This window comes from Dermacentor silvarum, chromosome 8, assembly GCF_013339745.2.
Source record: "Dermacentor silvarum isolate Dsil-2018 chromosome 8, BIME_Dsil_1.4, whole genome shotgun sequence".
Lineage (NCBI taxonomy): Eukaryota > Metazoa > Arthropoda > Arachnida > Ixodida > Ixodidae > Dermacentor > Dermacentor silvarum.
This window is the reverse complement of record NC_051161.1, coordinates 82,963,512-82,984,358: the sequence shown is the minus strand read 5'-3', so window position 1 is coordinate 82,984,358 and position 20,847 is coordinate 82,963,512. Positions and strand designations below refer to the sequence as shown.

The 20,847-nt window shown below is 46.2% G+C and overlaps 1 protein-coding gene across 1 annotated transcript; it reads right to left on the bottom strand.

The window, feature by feature from the left end:
• Positions 1-1,338: 1,338 nt before the first annotated feature.
• On the bottom strand, positions 1,339-20,832 carry LOC119461512 (exostosin-3). The gene is made up of 10 exons (XM_037722850.2): positions 20,575-20,832; positions 20,004-20,168; positions 18,265-19,765; positions 15,551-15,652; positions 14,651-14,805; positions 12,227-12,354; positions 11,647-11,791; positions 6,178-6,306; positions 5,620-5,882; positions 1,339-1,538 (listed from the first exon to the last, which is right to left on the bottom strand). The coding sequence occupies exons 1-9, from the start codon at positions 20,719-20,721 to the stop codon at positions 5,673-5,675; spliced, it is 2,682 nt and encodes an 893-aa protein (XP_037578778.1). The 5' UTR covers positions 20,722-20,832; the 3' UTR covers positions 1,339-1,538; positions 5,620-5,672.
• Positions 20,833-20,847: the final 15 nt, after the last annotated feature.

The window sequence follows — 20,847 nt, the reverse complement described above, 5'->3', positions numbered from 1 at the left end:
TGACTATCAGCTTGCAAAAACTTGCCCATGCTCTGCTTTCACATGCCTGGATGGTTTTCATACTCCACCATGAGCCAAGTACTAGCTGCATGAAGACCAGCAATGTGCCACAACACAGAATAGCATGACGTATGTTCATCTTTTATGCATTCAGCATCTTTGTGTGAAGGCTGTCAACTCACGACGTGGGAAGGTTTCATGATTGAGACTATGATTCCATATCAGTCCACTAAATGATTAAGTTCAAAATGCAATCTTCCACAAAAGTGTCCTGGGAGAATGAATGTATTCGTTAAATCAAGGTTTGACTGTATTTTATGAAGTCTCTCTTTATGTAACCTTCTTTTGGAATGGTGCATTCACATTTTGCATCGATACTAATATAGGCTCCGTAGAAAGCCCCCTTCACACTCCGTGCACAGTGGTTACCTGCAGCTAGAGCAGTAGTAATGTCTTTCTGATAATGGCATGCTTCAGAGGAAACCACCAGTACCACAGACCAAAAAAAAATATTGGCGTAGATCTCTCCGAGGCTTCGTTGACTGATATCTAGGACCTTGGAAAGTGGTCTTCAATGACTATCTGCATCGAAGGAAGCAACAACAATTATACGACAGCAACCCTCCGCTGTCTTGCTTTGGCTGGCCTGTAGTAGCGCTAGCTGTTCTGCCTCAGTGCGATTCACCTGTTGCTCTACCATTTCTTCTTCTGTGGTCCATTTTGTAAACTGGCACATTTAGTATACTGCTGAACCTTGATATCATGAACACAGATATAGCAAATCATCAGATATAACAGAGTAAATCTAAAATATGCTCATGTTCCCTGCATGTATCAGTGTGTATGCTCATGACGAACATCGGGTATAACAAAGGTACCCCTCCCTGAAAAGTTTTCGGAACATGGGATCCGAGTAAAATAAAAATTTCATCGCAGCCAAGGCACAGGTCCTTCAACCGAAAGGCAGAGTTGATACTCTTCCGTACAATCATCACATTCCTGACATACATTTCACATTCTGTGATGAAGTCGCAAGAAAATTGAACATTCTCATTTTCCATGCTCCGAAATATTATGAGGGCAGCTGTACTTTCATGTCGGAAGCAACTTCGTTGTAACAAGGTTCGACTGGCTTATAAATATAGGGCTACTCTAGACATCGTTATCTGACCATGGCTGGAGTGTGATGAATGATGCTCGGTGGTGCCAGCGCCACATGGGGACAAGGAGGAGGACCACATAGGTGTCGATCAAGCCTGGAGTGGAAGAGGAGACCACTCGATGCAAAGGCTTCTGGGAGATATGAAAGGGGGGGGGGGGGGGGGGGGCTTTTCAGGCCACAGGATTATCGTTCCGCTGTGGAAATTCGCAAAGACCGCTCACAGTTCACGGTAACACAGAATGGTCTCAGAAGTGAATCATGGGCAGAAATGACGGTGCAGTCATGACCTATGGGCAAAACCGCCAGCAACAAGACCACTGTCTTGGGGCTGGCGCTGCCCATCATCTATGTCCTTGTCTAAGTGGCAAGCCTGCATCTGCAAAGAAATCAAATCCAAAACACATCAAAATAATTAAGGGTCCAATAACCTTGAGCTTCCTGGACTGCAAGTGTTATAAAAGCAATACAGTAGAACCTAGTTCATACATTTTGGAAAAATATGTGACAAAAAACATACTATCCGAAGTCACTGAAACATGTGGTAGATTCAACTGTAGTTGACGTCTATGTATTTCAAAGTATTGTGCGAATCGACGCGCGCCATGCTGGTGAGGCTTGAGCAGCCCGAGACACGCATTGTCGTTATTGCGGCTTTGGCAAGCTTACGTTTGTGCACCTCGAATTTGACCCGAGTCGGCAGCTTCTTCGAGCGGGGCATTTTGGTGGGAAGTTTTTAATTGCCCATTTGGTGAGACTTGTTGCAGCCTAAGATGCAGACACGCATCAAGCCGGAGGGGGGGCGAGCGACCCAAGACACGCTTTGTCATTTTCCGATCGCATAGCGTTGCAAGACTCCATTGGGGAGCCAAAATGAAATCGAGCTGGTAGGCGATACCGAAATATGATGCCGCCAGAGCGAAACATGACACTCACATCACGCTGCCTGCAGCAGGCAACGACAGCACATTTGGGTTATCACGTATTAAAAGCGTGCAGTATGCCTCCAATGGCACTATGCCACACACATTGTGAAATAGACAAGTGGAGATTTTTATTGCAATAGGGTTGGCAATGATAGCTGCAAATGAGACATGCAACGACCTATCAGGAGATTTCAAGGTGACATTTGCTGGTACGTGACATGGGCGGGTGAGTACTGCGGGGAAGCTGCCATGGCAGGCGCCTACTGGTCTCGAATGCGCATTGCTTAGCTTCTTTTCTGGTTCACATGGGATCTAGTGGCCGGGAAATGTATCATACGATTGCAGTTTGGCGATGTACGGAACATCCGTGGCCAAAGATAATGTTTTCTTGGAACATATTAGACAGTTTTAGTTTAACGTTAGCGTAATAGCGGGTTTAAGGGAAATAGCGTTACCGTTCCATAAATGAACTTTGATTTGGAAAAAATTAGTTTTAGTATTGCGTGATAGAGTAGTTTACATGCGGAACACTATTCCATTACGCTTTCAATTTTGAATACATAGTGCACTTAAGTGATTCTATCTGTGTGTGCGTCTGGCAAGTGCGAGAGGCAGCGCAATCGAAGACAGGAGCGCGTTGTATTTGTACTTTCCATGTCCACCGATATGCGGCGAAACAGTCCAAGCTGTCTACCATAGCCTCCGAAATCTTTTGATCTCAGAGGCCACATGCCATTGTCACGCCTATCTCCCAACTTCACCAATAGATGGCGCTGGCATCTCACAAGATTTTCTCGCGTTAGGCTTGGATTTGTTCGAAACGAGAAACGATCTCAAAAACTCCTCAAGGTTATCCATAATACTATGTCGTTGAAGCAGCCTGAGACTAAGCGAAAGCTGTTTACACAGTCATTTTGCTACCAACGAAGTGAATTTTACAAAAACAACCCCAAATTCAGTTCGAAGCGGGTGGCCAGGACCGCTGCCGCGTTTTACGTAAACTAGGTAAAGCCTACAATGAGGGTAACGTTAAATCTGAGAAATAGCATGGGTAAACTAAATGGTACAGATCGTTTAGCGTTCCGCGCATGCACATTTTGATCCCGCTATTCCGCTAAGCCCACTATTGCACTACGCACACTAAACTAAAGCTGTTTATTAACCGGTAAAATACGATGTAAATGTATTGGGTCATTTTTTGCATACTTGATCATGAACGTTGGTACTGGGAAATAGTATGAAACAGGATCATATCAATGAGGTTCCACTGTACTTGACCCATCACTACAGTGCTACGATTGGTTAGAGAAAAGAAAAGCAGAAGAAAACGCAATTTCACCCAATGTGCTAAGCACTGACTATGATAGCTAGTGCATCAGTACACCTGGCAAAAATCACATGCATGATATAAGTGACAAGCATGGTATAAATATTTGCCGCAGTGCCCCAAGAATCTGCTTCGGAGAACCATGGTTGTTGCTCTGTCTTCTTTCATGCCCTGCATTTCACTACTAGCTGCTGGCTCCATAACTCCTTTCGCCTCATAGCTGTTTTATACTATAATTGTCTTGCGCAGCACAGTGCACACTGCAACGGCTGCCTCGTGAAGTGGTCATACTTTACATTCTAACTATGCTGACACTCGGGTGGCACTTTTGGTTCGAGCACCAATCTTTAGAAGGGAAGGACTCACATTAGTGGCCGAATAAAGTCCTAACCACAAAGAAAAGGTTTCCAACGGATTTTTGGAAACGGCGCCTGCCGGCATCAAGCGTCGTAGGCCGACATCAGCAAGTTTCATGCACCGGTTCATGGTTTAATGTGGAATAGCCGAATGCTACAAGCAGGAGCCGCAGAGCAAGCGTAAAAGTGCAACCATGCTGTAGTGTCCCTAATGCAGTATAGACCACTTATAACGTAACCGCTTATAGTGCAGGGCCGGACATAGTGCGGTCTTTTCAGACTCCCGTTAATTTTCCCATAGCACTCCATGTATATGCATACCGCTTACAGTGCAGCCGCGTGAGACAAAATACCGGTTATAATGCGGCTTCCGCGGGAAAATATCGCCGAAACGGGCGGCAGCGAGCACGCTTCTCAACAAGATGCGTGCTGCCAACCGGCGTATGTATTATGCAATGCAATCAAACTCTCACAAAAAAAAATTTATGGGGTTTTACGTGCCAAAATTCGGACTTATTTGGCCGCACATCTGTTAATCCGGACTACTTTCGGAGCTCGGTGAGCGAGGAGCGCCGCAAATGTGCGACGCAAAAAAGCAAGAACGGCGCTAGCGTCCAACCAAAAGGAAGCGGCGGAGTCCGTGTCGCCACAACCATCAGTTGAAATCGTACGTGAAAATGACAGCAACGCCGGAACGCTTCGAGCCTGAATTCTTTAAAGCCTGAATTCTTGCGTTTACCGCCACATACAACACGGCGTTGGCCACGGGCTTTCGTAACTGCGTAGTTGTCATGCATGATCGCGTCGATAGCGGCCTGCGGTTTTCTCCGCAACGGTTGCGGCGAACAGTAGTTTCGTTTTTACTCGGTACGCGCGTTGACCGCGTGCCTAGAAAACTACGTAGTCGCCATCGATGATCGCACAGATAGCGACCTCGGTTTCGACTGCAGTTGTTGCCTTGAATGGTAGTTAATTCGTCCAGACTCGGTGCGTGCGTCGGGCGCTTGCCTTCCGCACTGCAAAGTCGCCATTCATAATCGTGTCGATAGCGGTCACAGTTTTTTCAGCAGCGGTTGCGGCAAACAGTTGTTTTGTTTTGACTCGGTGCAAAGCTGTCGAGCTTGAAGAGCACTGGCTACATAACGATTATGTTTTTGCCAGCTCACTGGCGAAAACATAATCGGGATGTGCGAGCGATAGTACAAAGCGTGTCTACATGCTTGGTCTACACGTTTTGCATAGGTGCAGTGCTTGAAAATCGTTGTTTTGGTTATAGTGCGGTACCGCTTATAGTGCAGATATTCGCGAACTCCGGCGACTTAAGTTATAAGCGGTATACACTGTACCTAATTTGTCTCACCTTTACTGGCAGTGTCATGCTTTGGTTTCGATTGTAAGTGAAACCCCAACTTCGGATTTACAAATATTAAATATAGATCCACTTACAATCACATAAATGCGGTAAAGCCTGCGGACCCTTGGGATTGAATAAGTAACATCTTACAGCGGATGCACAATCATTAAGCAATGCTCACAGAAGTGGGTGCTGTAATATCCATTACATATGAAAGTGAGCACACTGTGGCTTAGAAGGACACTAGAGTCAAAAACAATGTCTAGACATTTCACTGCGTTAAGTGAAACTGAAATTTTCTGGATGTATACAAACGAGTCTGGAGATACAAACACTTGTTGCTAATTAAGAGAAAGCTCATACTTCATATAAACACGTTTTTGTTTTGTCAGACCTGTATTCTGCCTCAAAACCTCACATTTTACTTCCACAACACTTCAAGCAGCCAACTAGCCAAGTTTTTCAATGTAAGAGTAGAAGATTCAACAGTAAGTTACCTGTTGTAAACTGCAGTGATGACCCGTGTGTACAGATGACTGATGAGTGATGCTCAGATGAACTTGAAACACTTTTGCCGGTCGTGCGGTATGCGGGTTTTGAACAGAATGGAGTCAAGCCTGAACTGAGTGTACAGCAGGGGCATGTAGCCGTACACCTTGACAAAGAAATTGAGGCAGGTGTCTCGTTCGTGAAAGTGCGAGTCGTCAGCTGACAATGACACCGTGCAACCTGGGCACCGGAATGTCCACCGTGTTGTCACCTAGTATGAAGGGTAAACAGAAACAACTTCAAGCGACTGCACAACACCTTTAAAGGAGGGTGTGGGATGCCATCTGGTATTAATGGGCATCATCTCACAAATATTTTAAGGTGACATTTGAAAAACTAAATGTTTCTGAATGCTTTTTAGTAAAAGTCAGGTGCTGACACAGCACAATGTCTATGTTGCTGTACCACAAGTTGTGTGTGAATGAACCCTGCATGTCTGTTACAATGTGCCACCTAAATGGCCGATCACCATACCTTGGCAGTGAGGATCAACAGAGCAGTCCTACCTTGAGAGGTGGTTTCCGGGTGATGTGTGAGACTAGGAAGTTCATGGCGATATCCTCGCAGTTCATGTACTCGTCTACCTTGTCCCGGATGGCTTGAGGCATCACGTAGGTGTACACGTACGAATAGTACTGTGCACGTACAAACGAGAGAGAGACTTTACTGTACGGTAACACCAGAGCACTGCAATGCACGTGCACACTCACGTTTCACTTGAACTCGCACGCAGCTTTACGTATTACGCTGCACTGTTCTAGAACAATGAGCTCAACTGATTTGCCAGAGAAACGATGGGTCACCAGTATACGTGGGCATGACATAAAACTGCGCTCTACATTTTGTGCTTACACTTAGTCTGACTATGAATGAACACTCATGAACTGTGATGCGTACGAATTGCCCAACATAGTAGAGCAGACCGTTATTGCAAGCCTTGAATATCTGTGTGAATGCAGCGACAGGCCACTGCATTGACATGAAATGGCAACATACGACTGACTGAGGGCATCCTAGAGGACCTTCAAAACGACATAATAAAAATGGGATTTTGATATTCGAGGGCTTAGAAAGGTTCGAAGGACCGCTATGAAACTTGTATGCATTTAAGTTGCTTATTTCTGTTTGTCGCCTTATTGCTTGCTGCAAGCATAAACAGAAAAGAAAAAAGACCAAATTGATATTTATCAAAGGCAACATTTTTTAATAGCTTTCAGCATCATATGCTTCACTTATAACTAATGAATTCATTCTACCCAGTCTCAGTGCATACGCTCAACAAGGGCTGCACAACTCAACACTAGCAAGGGTCAAAACTAACTTTTTCTTTAACCACACGGGCTGCACTTTCGTGGGAAACACTGCATGTTCTGCTTGCAGAAAGGCAGTTTGTTTCGTGCAATTCATTCAAAAGATATTAGGAAAGCACATGTTCGATTCAATCATAGACACTGCGTGAATCAATGCGGTCTTAGCATTAGTAACTTGACAAATACGTTCAGTAGCTGTGCGCCTTTCTTATTGGCTCCCAACATTATACATGGTGTTTGGTGAAAGAAATTGTTTTCATCATTGTACGGCCATGCTCCGATTGCAACACCAGCACACCATAGAAGTCTAAACTCAGCCGCGGGCCAGACAATAAAAATCTGCATACAGCTCGCAGGCTGTATGTTATGCAGGCCTGTGCTAAACAGTCTTCATTTCTTTAAAGCACTCAAGGTTCCGTAATAAAGTGAACTGGTTCATAATGTCAAACATGTGATCATAGTACAGAAACATTGCGATACCGGCACTAAATGAAAATGAATCTCGAAGAATGCAAAAAGGACCCACAAAAACATGGTCCCATTGAAGCTAATGGGCACGGCAAGAAAAACCATGTATTATCAAGAATTCTCATGCATCTTGAAAATTGCACTGCTTGGCAGTGCTATCAACTGTGAGGACATGTTCTTAGATAGAGTAGCCTTGGACAGCTTTTTTCAGTTCGCAGGAATGTCCCACATCTATTCCGAAATGAACAAAGTGCATTACCTACCAAATGTGTACGAAGCAAAAAGCTGCATAATGAATATCATATTTTCATTTGCAGATGCTCTTGTGTACCCTAAAGCTAATATAGTTACTGTTTTAATGAAACATCATTTAGCCCTAAGTTTAACACACAAAGCACCAAGTACAGTATAGACCACTTATAACGTAACCGCTTATAGTGCAGGACCGGATATAGTGCGGTCTTTTCAGAGTGAGTGAGTGAGTCAACTTTAATAAATATCCGGCAAATTGATGGCCTGGGTCTAGGCCGCGCCGGGGGCAGCAGAGAGACCCTGTCTCTCGGTAGCTTCCCGGGCTTGCTGGATGGCCCAAAGTTGGTCCTGAAGATCAGAGCTAGTCAGTGCGGTTCTCCACCGCGCCCTTAGTTCATCCGGGGGGACTGCAATTCTCCTCTAAACTATTTCACAATCACAGAGTATGTGTTCTAGGGTGGCTACTCTATCATTACATAACTTACATTTGGCCTCAGGGTATAAATCTGGAAACATGCGGTTAACATGTACCGGGTGCGTGTAAGTTCTGGTTTGAAGTCGCCTCCAGTCAACCGCCTGAGACCTGTTTAATTTTGGGTTAGGAGGTGGATATATACACCTCGACTTTATGTAGAATTGGGTAATGTCACTGAATGAGAAAAGTCTAGCCCTATCCATCCGTTCCATCTCCTCCTCGGCCAGAGCCCCCCCTAGTCGGGCGCAGTTAGTCAGTCCTCGCACAACACGATGGGCAGACTCGTCAAGGTTTGGGTTGGCGGTGGATTCGCAGTCTGTATGGGCTGGAAACCAGATGATTTCATTGTCGTAACATTCCTCAGATGATATAAGTTTGGTTTCACTGTTTAGAATTTTTGCAGCCTCAACTGATATCCGTCCTCTGGCATAATTTCGTATAGCCGATTGAGAGTCGCTAATAATGAATCTATATTTGGGAGAAGCGATAGCCAGAGCGATGGCAACCTCCTCCGCAACCTCAGAGACACTGGTTTTGATTGAACACGTGCGTACGCTTTCTTGCTTTGTATTAATTGCTACTGCTGTAAATGCTAGGTGATTTGAATATTCCGCGGCGTCCACGAACAGCGCTTCCTCATCATTGCCATAGGCGTTGAGTACAGTTTTAGCTCTGCTCGTTCTCCTGCCCTGATTGAATTCCGGGTGCATATTTTTTGGGTAAATTGGGGATTTTAATCCTGCTCCTGATCTCTCTGGTCAATGTAACCTTCGGTCCTTGCTGGTTATGGTAATTTATTCGTAATTTTTCGAGTATACTTCTGCCAGTCCGGCTGCTGGCGAGTCTTTCCAGCTGAGCTATCTGCTGAGCTTCGATCAATTCTTCTAAGTTGTTATGCATGCCCAGCTACATTAATCTCTCTGTACTGGTGCTGTGGGGCAAGCCTAGGGCCTGCTTAAAAGCTTTCCTTATGAGCGTATTGATTTTGTCCTTTTCTGCCTTGTACCAGTTAAGGTACACAGGTCTTTTCAGACTCCCGTTAATTTTCCCATAGCACTCCATGTATACACGTATCGCTTATAGTGCAGTTGCGGGAAACGAAATACCGGTTACAGTGTGGCGGCCTGGGAGTACAAAAGTCAGTGGAGACGGCGAACGCTCCCCTCAAACGGGCGCCCCAAGGAGTGCTCGAGGAAGAAAGAGACGAAGTGGAGGAGAAGGGCACGTGGTGCGAACGAACAGCCAGTAAGGCTGAAACCAGAATCTTGAGTGCGAGTCGTGAAATATCACGGCGCACATAGCGAGCGAGGGCCATGAAACTGCCAACGCCGGCCAACACTCGCTTCACGATAACGGCAGTAAACGAAACTTCAGGGAGCGGACGGCGCCGGCACGGTGAAGGGCACGGCGAAGGACGCACGCGGAGACCGTGGAATGTGAGGGAGGAGGGCGGCACGGAAGCGGATTTCGCCTCGGCAACTCCGCCGCTTCGGTGGCTTCCCTCGCCCTCCCTCGTAGCTCCCTCACTTTCGACTGTCACCGCGCGTGCCCGCCGCCATGAGGCGCCGCCGCTCCAGCCGGCCCGGTGCCAGCTCGCCGAAGTTTCGTTTTCTGCCGTTATCGGGAAGCGGGCGTTTGCGGGTATGGGCAGTTTCGTTGGCTGGCCTGGGACAGCGTCGCTGCTCCCCTCTGCACCATAGCCGCAGCGTGCAAGGTCAACACGTGACTAGAAAGTAGAGGAAGCATAAAGGAGAAAGAAGGGTTCACTGCCATTTTCTACGCGTGGCTACGGTAGCGTGGCTGAGACATCGGCACGTACACGCATGTTTCGGCACGATGCAGAATCGGCGACCTTGCCATTTGAGAGAGGGTAAAATTTCCACCGCATTTCTTTTCTTTCTCTTTTTTGTTTTGTTCGCGCGCGACATTGAAGGGTCTCTCCTAAGCTTTTACTCTATGGCGGTGCCGGAGCAATGTCGGTCGGAGGCGCCGCCGCGTGATTTGGTTCGAATTAACGAGATTTGACTGTACATTGAATGCAAACATTCTAGCCGCATTCCTCGACTGTCGCATACGCGTGGGGGCTCGGTGCGCATGTTTTGCATATGTGCGGGCCTTGAAAATTGTTGCTTTGGTTATAGTGCGGTACCGCTTATAGTGCGGATATTCGCGACTCCGGCGACTTACGTTATAAGCGGTTTACACTGTAGTCTGGGTCCGAATCCAGGACCAATGCTTTTCTGGAACGGTCACTCTACCATCTGAGCTAACCAGAAGATTGCACAACAGGGCTGAATTGATTCTCATAACTCGGAAGCGCAAGGACAGCAAAACTGGCAAATCAGTTTCCCGTAAATCCACAAGGCGGAGAATGTTTCATAAAGAAAAAAAAATTTATTCATTGAACAGTACCACAAAGCTACAAAGGAAACCAATACGGACTTCTAAGAGAGCTTCACAGTTGAAGAGAAAAATGTCTACTAGCCTCCTGGTTACTTGAGATGGCAGAATGAATGACCTGGAAAGGCATTGGTCCCTAATTCAGTCCCTGAAACTCAGTTCACAAAATTTCCTCCACCTCGTGGATTTCCGCAGAATTACCGTATTTACTCACATAATGAACGCACTTTTTTTTCCCGAAAAATATGTGCAAAGTTGAAGGGGTGTGTTCATTATACAGGGTAAAATTGTGGGCAATTCTTTTTCCCGCAGCCACCTCTAAAATAGTCGCAGTTTTGCCCGAAAGGCGAACCATTGATTGCGAAGGCAAATGAGCAGACAGCTACACGAAGTAAGAGTAATAGTTTTATAGGCTGTATAAGCAAACATTCACTAACTACGCAAATTAACAAGTATGGTGTCAGCGCACACAGGCACACATGAACACATCACACTTGATGACCGCGGAAACTCGCTGTCAAAACGTTGGCGTGAGGAAGTGCAGCAGCAACAGCGAGCAAAGTGATCTTTGTGCTCTGTATCACTTCAACGCAAATTGAGCAGCGAGAACGAAGCACGCGCAAATGTACAAGCCACCGTCGCACAGCTAGACTGAGCCCCCAAAGCAGATCGCCGTCAAGATAAGGCGCGCGCGGCCGAGCAATGCGCAGTTGCTGCACCGCCCCCCTCCCCCCGGTGCCATGCGTGCAATGGAGTAAGCCATGTATCCCCCCCGATTTCCTCCCTTGAACGAGGCAGACTGAGGCGCGATCATCGGCACCAACGGCAAAAATGCGCCTGGAGAGTCCACATAATTGCTATCACAATAACAATAGGAGATACAAGGTTCGATTCAGTGTCCTATGCAATAGTACCCGCCATATCAGACGCCGAATCGTACCATGTCTCTCCTATGGCAGCAAGTTCAGGGTGTGTTCATTATGCAAGGAAAGAGGAAAAGAAAAAACTTCATTGGAAAAGTGGTGGGTGCATTCATTATGCAAGTAAATACGGTAATTTGCCATGCATACCTTGTGGAAGAAAGCAGCCCCCATGAGTACCATGGACAGCTCACAGGAGTAATTGCTGTTGTAGTACCACGACTTGTGGTTGACGTCCCACGCATGGTAGCGACCCGGAAAGCCCACAATGCGGTCCCGGGCTTCACGCCAAACCCTGTTCCAGAAGTAGCAGAATTCATGTGAGTGGTTGTACAGAGCCCACTACTGTCAGTAGCAACATGTCTTCAACGATTTCAACAACGTCGAGCAACAGCTGCAGCATCGCTGCAATCACATGAACATGACACGGCCGCAAACAATGACATATCCAGCATTGGACTGTATTAAGCTCATTGTAACATATAAAAAGAAAGTTAAACAAAACTCTCCAAATAGTGCCATGTGGGAAAACTCACAATCTAAATCGTATGACGCAAAGCAGTAGATTTAATGTTTCTTAGCATGACTACATAAACGTGGAAAGCACACGAGCCAGAGGAATGTGGCTGAGGTGTAAAGGATATGATGCCAAATATGACGTCTTTAGATTATTTAAAGGGGAAAGAGTAAAACAGTTAACGGTCACTGCAAAACTCAACAGCCCACACACCTGAACCCGAACACTATCTCATCATGACGGAGATGCGTGTCATCGTCGACTGAGAGCACGGCTTCCGTCTCGATAGAGGAAAACGGCAGGAAGCGGTTGTTGAGGCTGTTCTTTTTTGCACGCACCACCTGGCATAAAGGCAGAAAGGAAAAGTATGAGGAAACAGTGGCGGCACAAGAGTGAGGTGGACAACTGATGTTCATGGTAGTACAGTTAAACCTGGATATAACGAAATGAACAAATTCCCGAAAAACTTCGTTATAAAGAGGATTTCGTTATATGCAGGTATGGCACGAAAATTCGAAGAAGAAACGCCTACCATATTTCCTCGATTCTAACGTGCCCTCGATTGTAACGCGCACCCGTTTTCCATTTTCGTCGATGCACTCATCCTTGGAATGTCACACCAGGTACTGGATGCGTGGGTGCGTGTCGTTTTGCACAAGCGCAAGGCATCGGAAACCAAGAGCGAGCGTCACGATGGCGTCGTAGCGTCGTATAGTGAAACAGTAGAACCCCGCTGTTACGTTCCCGGGTGCTGCGTTTTCCTGGCTGTTACGTCGTTTTCGGCCGGTCCCTGCACAGCTCCCGTAGAACCCAATGCATTGGTAACCCCGCTGTTTCGTCGCAACTGTGGGACCGTTCACGCATCGTACGTTGCGAACTGCCACCCCGCGCCAGCCCGAGTGGCAATTCTGACTTTTCATGTTTGGCGGCTTGACGATGGCATCGGCCGCCCAAAGTGCCGGGGGCGACAACTATAACGTATTTTAGGTTTCCGCCAGCAAAAGTATGGCCCTTGAGATCCGTATTTGCTATCTAAAGATGGTGTCTATGACGCGTTGTGGCCCTAAAATTGGTTTTGGCTCATGGATGTTCTGTATAAAGTCCAAGGGCGATAACGCAGTCCCCGCACGCCGTATGCTGTATGTGCGAGTGGAAACGTGCGAGGGGAGCCGACGACTGCGTCTAAATCTCGCGTGTGCAAGAAAGAAAAGCAGGGAGGAAGCACGCCTTCTTCCGTTGCGCTCGAGGCACCGGCGAGGGAGCGAGAGGGGAGGGATAGCGGGCGGCGTTGTACTGTACTCTTGCATCAACTGCGTACTGCGCGGTGGCTCGCGGGCCGTATCTTGAAAGCGATCTGCGTTGGGGCAGAGTCTAGGCAGTGTAGGTACGTCGGCAGCTCGTAGCTTTGTGTGTGCTGTGTGTTCTCAGTGCTCAGTTTGCGTTGAAGCGATAGACAACAGCAAGAAGGTCACTTCGCTCGCTTCTGCAGCGGCACTTCCACACGCTGCCAGTGTTTGACAGCGCGTGTCCGCGCTCATCGAGTGTGATGTGTCACAGCGTCTGCCAGCGCGTCAGCAACATCAACTGGAAAAGAAGAGTGCCGGCTTGGCGGGCTAGGCCAGCTGCAGCAAGCGGCAGGATCAGGTTTGAATGAAGGGAGGGGTAAGGTCACGCCCGCGGCGGCAAGATCGCCGGGTCGAGGGATGCAGGCCCGCCTCGCACACGCTCGCACGCACGCACACGTGCGCTCGCTTCGCATTCCATTTCGTCGCGGCGGAGAAGGTGCTTCCAGTTGCTGCTCGCGCAAAAATGACAAAATTTGGGGCGAAATCTCTAGTTGTCGGCGGGAAAAATTCCTTAATTCATGGGGGTGTCCCGCTGCCATTTTGTTACGTAGAGGTCTCAAATACATGTGCTTCTATGGAGTAATGGCGGGGAATCGAAAAACTTCGTTATATCCAGGAATTCGTTATATGGAGGTTCATTATCAGCAGGTTTAACTATATTAGGTCACATTTCCAAAGTTTCCTATGTGGAAAATATTCTAAAAATGCCAAGGGTTGCCATCAGAACATGGTTCACAACAAGGTTTTACAGGGACGCATTACAACAGGTGGCAATAGCATGAGGTGTGTCACATGTAATGTCTCCAAACATGCAAAGGCATGGCTGCCGTAAGTGGCATTTAAATATTAAATAGTCAGTGTATGCTGTGAACACAGTGTCTACTTGCGACTTAAGAGCGAGTACAGTTATTTTCAAAATTCCCACACAAGAGCATGGAGCCAATCATGAAGTCGTCACATATGGCACACTGTGCAATTTGTAAATGCCACTAGAGACCAAATAAAAAAGTTGCCGAATTTATTTCGCACAACGATGAAATATTGTGGGTGTTACGGAGTTAAAACATTGGCTACATTTCTCTATAACTTTCATTCTGTTTCTTCACAAATTTAGTGTTAAAAGAAAAGAAAGAGATAGACTCACCAACCCAGAGCTTAATAACCTTTTATTTCCCACACCTACAAGCCCACGACATGCAAGATTTGGCCTGTTCACAGAGTATCACAATGACCAGATACAACACACACAAATATTGGAACGCAAATCTAGATAGATAACAGTCACACTTGCCTCAATGGGAACACCGATATCAGGCCAGCGCAGGTCAGAAGATGGCGGCTTCAAGCTGTTCCACACGACAATGACCTTGTTCAAGTGGGGAAGGCTGTGCAGTCGCTGAAGCGAGTCAATCAGCACTGCCTCTCGCTCATATGTCAGCATCACCACTGCATTAACACAAGGATAGGTTGAGTTCATGGCCATGCAAATCCTGAAACAACACAGCTTACAGACAACTCATTTCTGCGTTGCTAGTTTGCTAAGATATTGTCACAGCATAGTGACAGTGAAGGAGAACAATGACTTTCAGAATGAATGAATAATGAATCCAGCTTTTTATTGGGCAAACGTGTGCCCAGACAGCAAAGCAACACTGAAATGACAATAGCAGCGACCACAGTCGTTCACTGTCAAGTCTAATCCTACGGCTCAAGTCCGTCAGCAACTCATGCATGTCTCACCACACATTACAGAGATCGCTGACGTTCACATAGATTCAAGAATGTACAGTACTAATCGTATCACGCTTACAAAGCGACTAAACAGAGATGAAAACAAAAAAAAAGAAAACATGAGCATACAGGATTCGATACAGCTCTATCGCTGTCAATTTCGTTACAATGTTTGCAAAGTTTCCAATACACCAAGCATGTCTTGTGCGAGAGTGAAAACCTAATGACAGTGGCAGTCCGGCGACACTGGTAAATGAGAAAATGTAATGCATGTACGAGTTGTCATATTTCCCTTTCCTGGACTTGGTGTTCCTATTTTCTTTATGAACATTCATCACATTCTCTGGTGTCTGTCTGAAAGGGGTGCTTGGTTTATTTCAGTGGCTACTCGTTGTCCACACCAAATTTTCACCACGGCAATCTTACCGAATGTGGCAGGTGACTACAAGACAGTGCTGACCTGTGAACTGCTCCCTGGGAACATTCCCGCCAAGAACTTCACCAAACTCCTTTCCAGAGCCACCAGCGCCTTGAGCAACCGGCCTGAAGCCGAAACTAGAGCCTGCAAAAGAAAATACACGCAGTTTTTAAAGATTGCTTTGGAATATGAAACTTCAGGAACTAATATTCAAGCTTTATTTCCTATGTGGGGTCTGATACACCTATTGAAGCTGCAGAATGTTGCAAGTATGAATAGGGTTGCCACCGTTGCCGAAAACAATAACCAGCACCGATTCGGAGGGGGGGGGTACTACTGGATGAAGAAATGCAAACAAAATGCAAACAAAAAGTGGTGATACAGAAAAAAATTAATGTCTGGAGTTTTACGTGCCAAAACGACGATTTGATTATGAGGCACGCCGTAGTGAGGAACTCCGGATTAATTTTGACCACCTGGGGTTCTTTAACGTGCACACAATCCACAGTGCATGGGCTGTGGCCACCACAGCCGGGATTCGATCCCGTGCCCTCAGGCTTAACAAGGCAACACCAAAGCTGCCACGCCATCGTGGCGGGCTGCCGTAGCCAATGTGTTTGAACTGCTGCATATTCGGTCATACGGTCACTACAGGGCTGCAACGCAAGGCTGCAATGCTGGCTGTTCATTGGCCGACATTCAATACCAAGAAGAACAAACACCGCCATCGCCGCCGCATGAAAACTGTGGCGGAGCTCCTCTAAAAAGCTTCATGTTAAAAAAAAAAAGAAACTTATTCATGTCGGTTTTAAATGATAGATAAATGGGAAAATAAGATTCATTGCGCTGTAATTGCAAATTATCTATTCATAAGGCATACCTACAAAACCAGGAACAGCCGCTTTTCCGCAGCGTTTCAAAGTGGAGTTTACAAACTGACGTTTGTTCTAGTATAGTTGGCTTTGACGGCATCCGCAATGATGGAGGCAACATTTTACTTTTTGGAGCAGAGTTCGGAGCAGAAAAAAAATGCCACTTTGGAGCAGCCATAAGTGTTTCCAGAGTAGAAAGTTTGCTAGTTTGGAGCAGCTATTGGTGTTTTTGGAGCGGATGGCAAAATATCTCATACGACTCCAGGAGTTAAAAGCATCACCGAAGTGTCTCATAAATATTAATATTTATTATGAAACATATTGCACATACAATAATCAGCAAAAATTGCAAGAAATAAGCAATTAAGTTGCATGGTTATCGAATGTGCAGTAAAATGAGCTATATATTTAACATACCAGTACTTGTGGCAGAAATGAGATCAAATGGGTAAAGCTGAACACTATATTACAACAAAAGTAACCGCGATTACATATAACCATTTCCAAAGCAGCAGTTGATAATCGGTATGAGATGAACGTAATCTCAGTCACTTTTACATTTCACCAAAATAGTCTGCATGTCAAGTTGAAAAATATAGCTAAATGAGCTATATACCAGGGTGTTTCATTGAACACTTTAAAAATTTTTGAAAGGTTGCCTGTGGCATATAGTAGCACAATTCTAGTTCATGAGCTGGTCTATTCGAAGAAGCGGACATTACTTGAAAAAAAAAAATTGAAATGCATAATAATTACCAAAAACTCACTACTTAAGTTTTAGCTAATTACCGTATGGCCCATATTGCAAATTACAAATTATAGCCGTGGAGTTCGCAAGGTGATCCACCACTTGGAACAAATCCTCAGGATGACATCAGTTTTGAGATAGTAATTCCCGAACTTTGCGGAGAAATGCATTGCCGTTCCAGTTACTTTTGTGCTTCAATGCATAAAACGACATTTTGTTAAGAAAGTAACTGAAACACCAATGCATTTCTCCGCAAAGTTCGGGAATATCTCGAAACTGGTGTCATCCTGAGAATTCGTTCCAAGTAGATCCACCTTGCGAACACCATAGCTAGAATTTGTAAATTGCAACATGGGCCATAAGATAATTAGATCAAAACTTAATCAGTGAGTTTTTGTTAATTATTCTGCATTTAAATTTTTTTTTGTGCAAGTAATGTCTGCCTCTTCGAGTAGACCAGCTTTTTAGAGCTAGAATTGTGCTACTATATGCCACAGGCAACCTTTAAAATATTTTCAAAGTGTTCGCTGAGACACCCTGTACTTAAAATGCCAGTTCTGGTGGCAGAAACGAGATCAAAGCCGATAAAGCTGAGCATCACAATGTAAAAATAATCAGTGACATACCACAGTTGCAAAAGCAGCACTTGGTGATCAGTATGAGATCGAATTTCCCAGAACCGTTCCCGAGCAGGTTCGGAGCAGTTACTAACGAAAATGACAGTTTGGAGCAGCATGTCACAGCATTTCTCTTTTGGAGCAATTTGAACAGCACTTCCTTCAATCACTGCATCCGCTGAAAGGTATTTGAATAATTTGAAATTTTGGTAACTGGTTCAAACAAGCCCAAAAATCTTGGGCTTGTTTGAAGTGCTTAGTTCAGACTAAGTTATCTGTTAATTTATATCCATGCTACATGTTTGCATAAATTGACATGGAAGGGTTAAACCTTCAATAGTGCACCCCAACCAACAATACTATTCGCCTTAACATATAGCATTTGTCACAAGCTAAAATTTTGTTTCAACAGGAAACATACCATTAGTAATCCCGGAGGACCCCAGATTAAATGCTTCTTCAATAACGGAGCATTTAGACATAAATAAACTGGAATTCAACCTGTTCTTCCAAACTCACCCATGAACTTTGCCTCGGAGGGGAGAATAGGCTCTTGAACCCCATACGGGTACATAGTGTGTGGGTCGAAATCTTCGTTCCACACTTTTGCCTGGTCATTCAGGGTGATGCTGAAGTTCCTCTGGTATGTCAGTGAGGGAAATGGTGGCTCAATGGGACCTAGCATTTCATCTGTCTCCGTGTTGGGTGCCGCTTCAACGATGAGTGGGTGAAAAGTGCTGTTGAACACACTTGGCGATGGCTCCTCATGCGATGGTGGAGCAGGAATCCCAAGCCGTGTGCGGACAAGGGAAAGCACTGCGTTGATCATGCGGGATGTCGTTGACAGATAATTTTCCCAAAGCAGGCGGCCACGGCGCCGTAGCTCCACGATGTCAGCGTCCAAGTAGGTCCGCAGGATAAAGTGGACTTCAGTGACCCGGGCCAGTGGCAGCAAGAGCGCTGCGCGTGACCAGTCGACAAACTCGGAGAATGGCAGCTCGACGGCATCGCCACCGAGAATGACAGGGATGGCCCCATTTTGCAGACTCTCACGAATGCGCACCAGGAATGTGGCCGTCGACACAAAGTCAGTAGGAGGGGCAAAGACAATTGAAAATGTTGACTCTTGTAGCAGCTGGGCACGACTAAAGTGGTCGCCACACAGCAGCCAGTCATTTGGCACAGAAGACGCATTTTCAGCTGCCAAGCAGCTGAAAGTGAAGTTCAACTCATTGTCAAAGCCTTGCAACATTTTACTGAGAACGTTGACAATCATCTCATTTGCGCGGGCTGCTAGGGTGATGTTGGTGTCCTGTGCGAGTCTCCCCTGGAAGCTCAGAAGATACCGCCGACGTGCGGGCAATATCACCGGCGCCGACTCCCATGGGTGTGCTAGTTCCTTGCCCAATGGTGCTGGTGTTATCGTGATGTCAAACTTTCGCCTGAAAGTCGCCGCCCCTGCAGATGACTGCACCACGATGGCTCGCTGCACATGCTTTTCGCTGAGAATGGTGGTGCTGCCCAGGTTGATTACAATATGATTGCGTCCGCTGCCATTCCAATGCGCCAGCTGCCGAAGATAACTTGCCACTGACCACGATGGCAAGTGGCCACCGAGGATAACCACATGAACGCATGCCGCACTTGGATCAAACGTGGTGTGAACATTAGTGTCAAGTATTTGGGCAAGGGATGCACGCACATTCAACTCCAGAACCGAGTCATCAGTAGGATAAAAATAAATAGGAAAGCCGGATGTGAGGGAGCAGCGCGAGTAGTCAAAGCACGAATGCATCTGGCACTCTGGTGGCTCTGGTGTTGGCAGGTACAGTTGACGCGCATCTTCTCCTGTCAGAAGCTTCAGAGGTGGTCGAAGAAGCGGTATGTTTCGGTTTTCCAGCTCTTCTCGAGCATAAGCGGCTTGTTTCAAGGAAAGCTTGATGCGGTCAAGTTCGAGGCGGTTTTTTGTGTAGCCACGCTTTGATTCTTCAACACTTTGAGTCAAGGTGAAAATTTCAGCCTGCCAAAAAGAAGCACAAGAAAATATAAACGTCATGCACAACAACCAGTTAGTAGTTACAGTTAACGACAAATACTTAAAATGACTTGTTGCTGCAAAAGCTACTTAGCTGCATGCCTCTAGAAAGCAAACATGTCTGTGTGTATTCATGAAGTTCGATTGCACAGCTCAGCTTTAGTTACAGCATTCCTCGGTCAGCTAAGACGTCAATTAAGCACTGAGTTCCCATTATGATCACCTGCAGCCTTTGTCGCTTCTTTTCCAGGTCTCGAAGCTCGCTGCTCACGGACAACTTGATGCGAAGGAATTCTTCAATCCTCAGCTTTAGGTCCTCTAAAACATGAATGTCGTCAAGTTGGATGCGCCTCTGCAGGTCTGTTGCTGAATCCACTGTGCCCGCAAACTGCAACGAATTTCGAAATGAATGCTGGGCAACAAATGCAAAGCAGCAACCGGTTACAGGTGGATTTAGGTAGCGGTCACAACCAGAGGCTCAAAGCATCGTCGATAGACAGTCGCTATCATGTTTAACAAAGAGTGCGCTGCGCGACTGTTGCAAATACATGAACAAGCACTTTCGCTTTGGAGTGAACTGTAAACGTGCTCTAACTGGATGTCTGGCTTCCGCCCTCTTCCGCAGCGTACTTAAAGCAAAACAGGGTAATTAGCAACATTTTCTACACACACTCATACTGTGCAGGGGAAAACATCATAAGATGTAAAAGCAGTTTCGGGCGATATTTCGAGAGAAGGCATTCCACAGCCGGGAAATAATGTAAGAATACGAAGAAATGATAGCAACAAATTACCTTTGAAATGTAATAATGCATAAATAGCGACACGATGACAAAGGCGAGAAGAGCAAGCAGTATGAATCTTGTCCCAACTCCGGCAAACCACGCCCGCAGAGGCTTGTAATTGAGGCATTTTTGTAGCCACCGTCCGTGATAGGCCATTCCTCAGGTCTTCGGTGCGAGTCTCCGGATTTCTCGGGGCGAGGAAGAACTCGCAAAAATCGTTTTGAACGACATCGGTTCCCGATGTGAAAGTGCACCGCATCTACTGGGACATGGGCGCCGCCA

Bases quoted from the DNA above. Each gene is read 5' to 3' on its own strand.
- LOC119461512 (XM_037722850.2), bottom strand. From the start codon at position 20,721: ATGGCCTATCACGGACGGTGGCTACAAAAATGCCTCAATTACAAGCCT. The intron at 14,806-15,550 runs GTCAGCACTGTC...GTGTTAATGCAG, and splicing joins TCCCAGGGAGCAGTTCACAG to TGGTGATGCTGACATATGAG. The intron at 6,307-11,646 runs GTATGCATGGCA...GTACGTGCACAG, and splicing joins GGGCTGCTTTCTTCCACAAG to TACTATTCGTACGTGTACAC.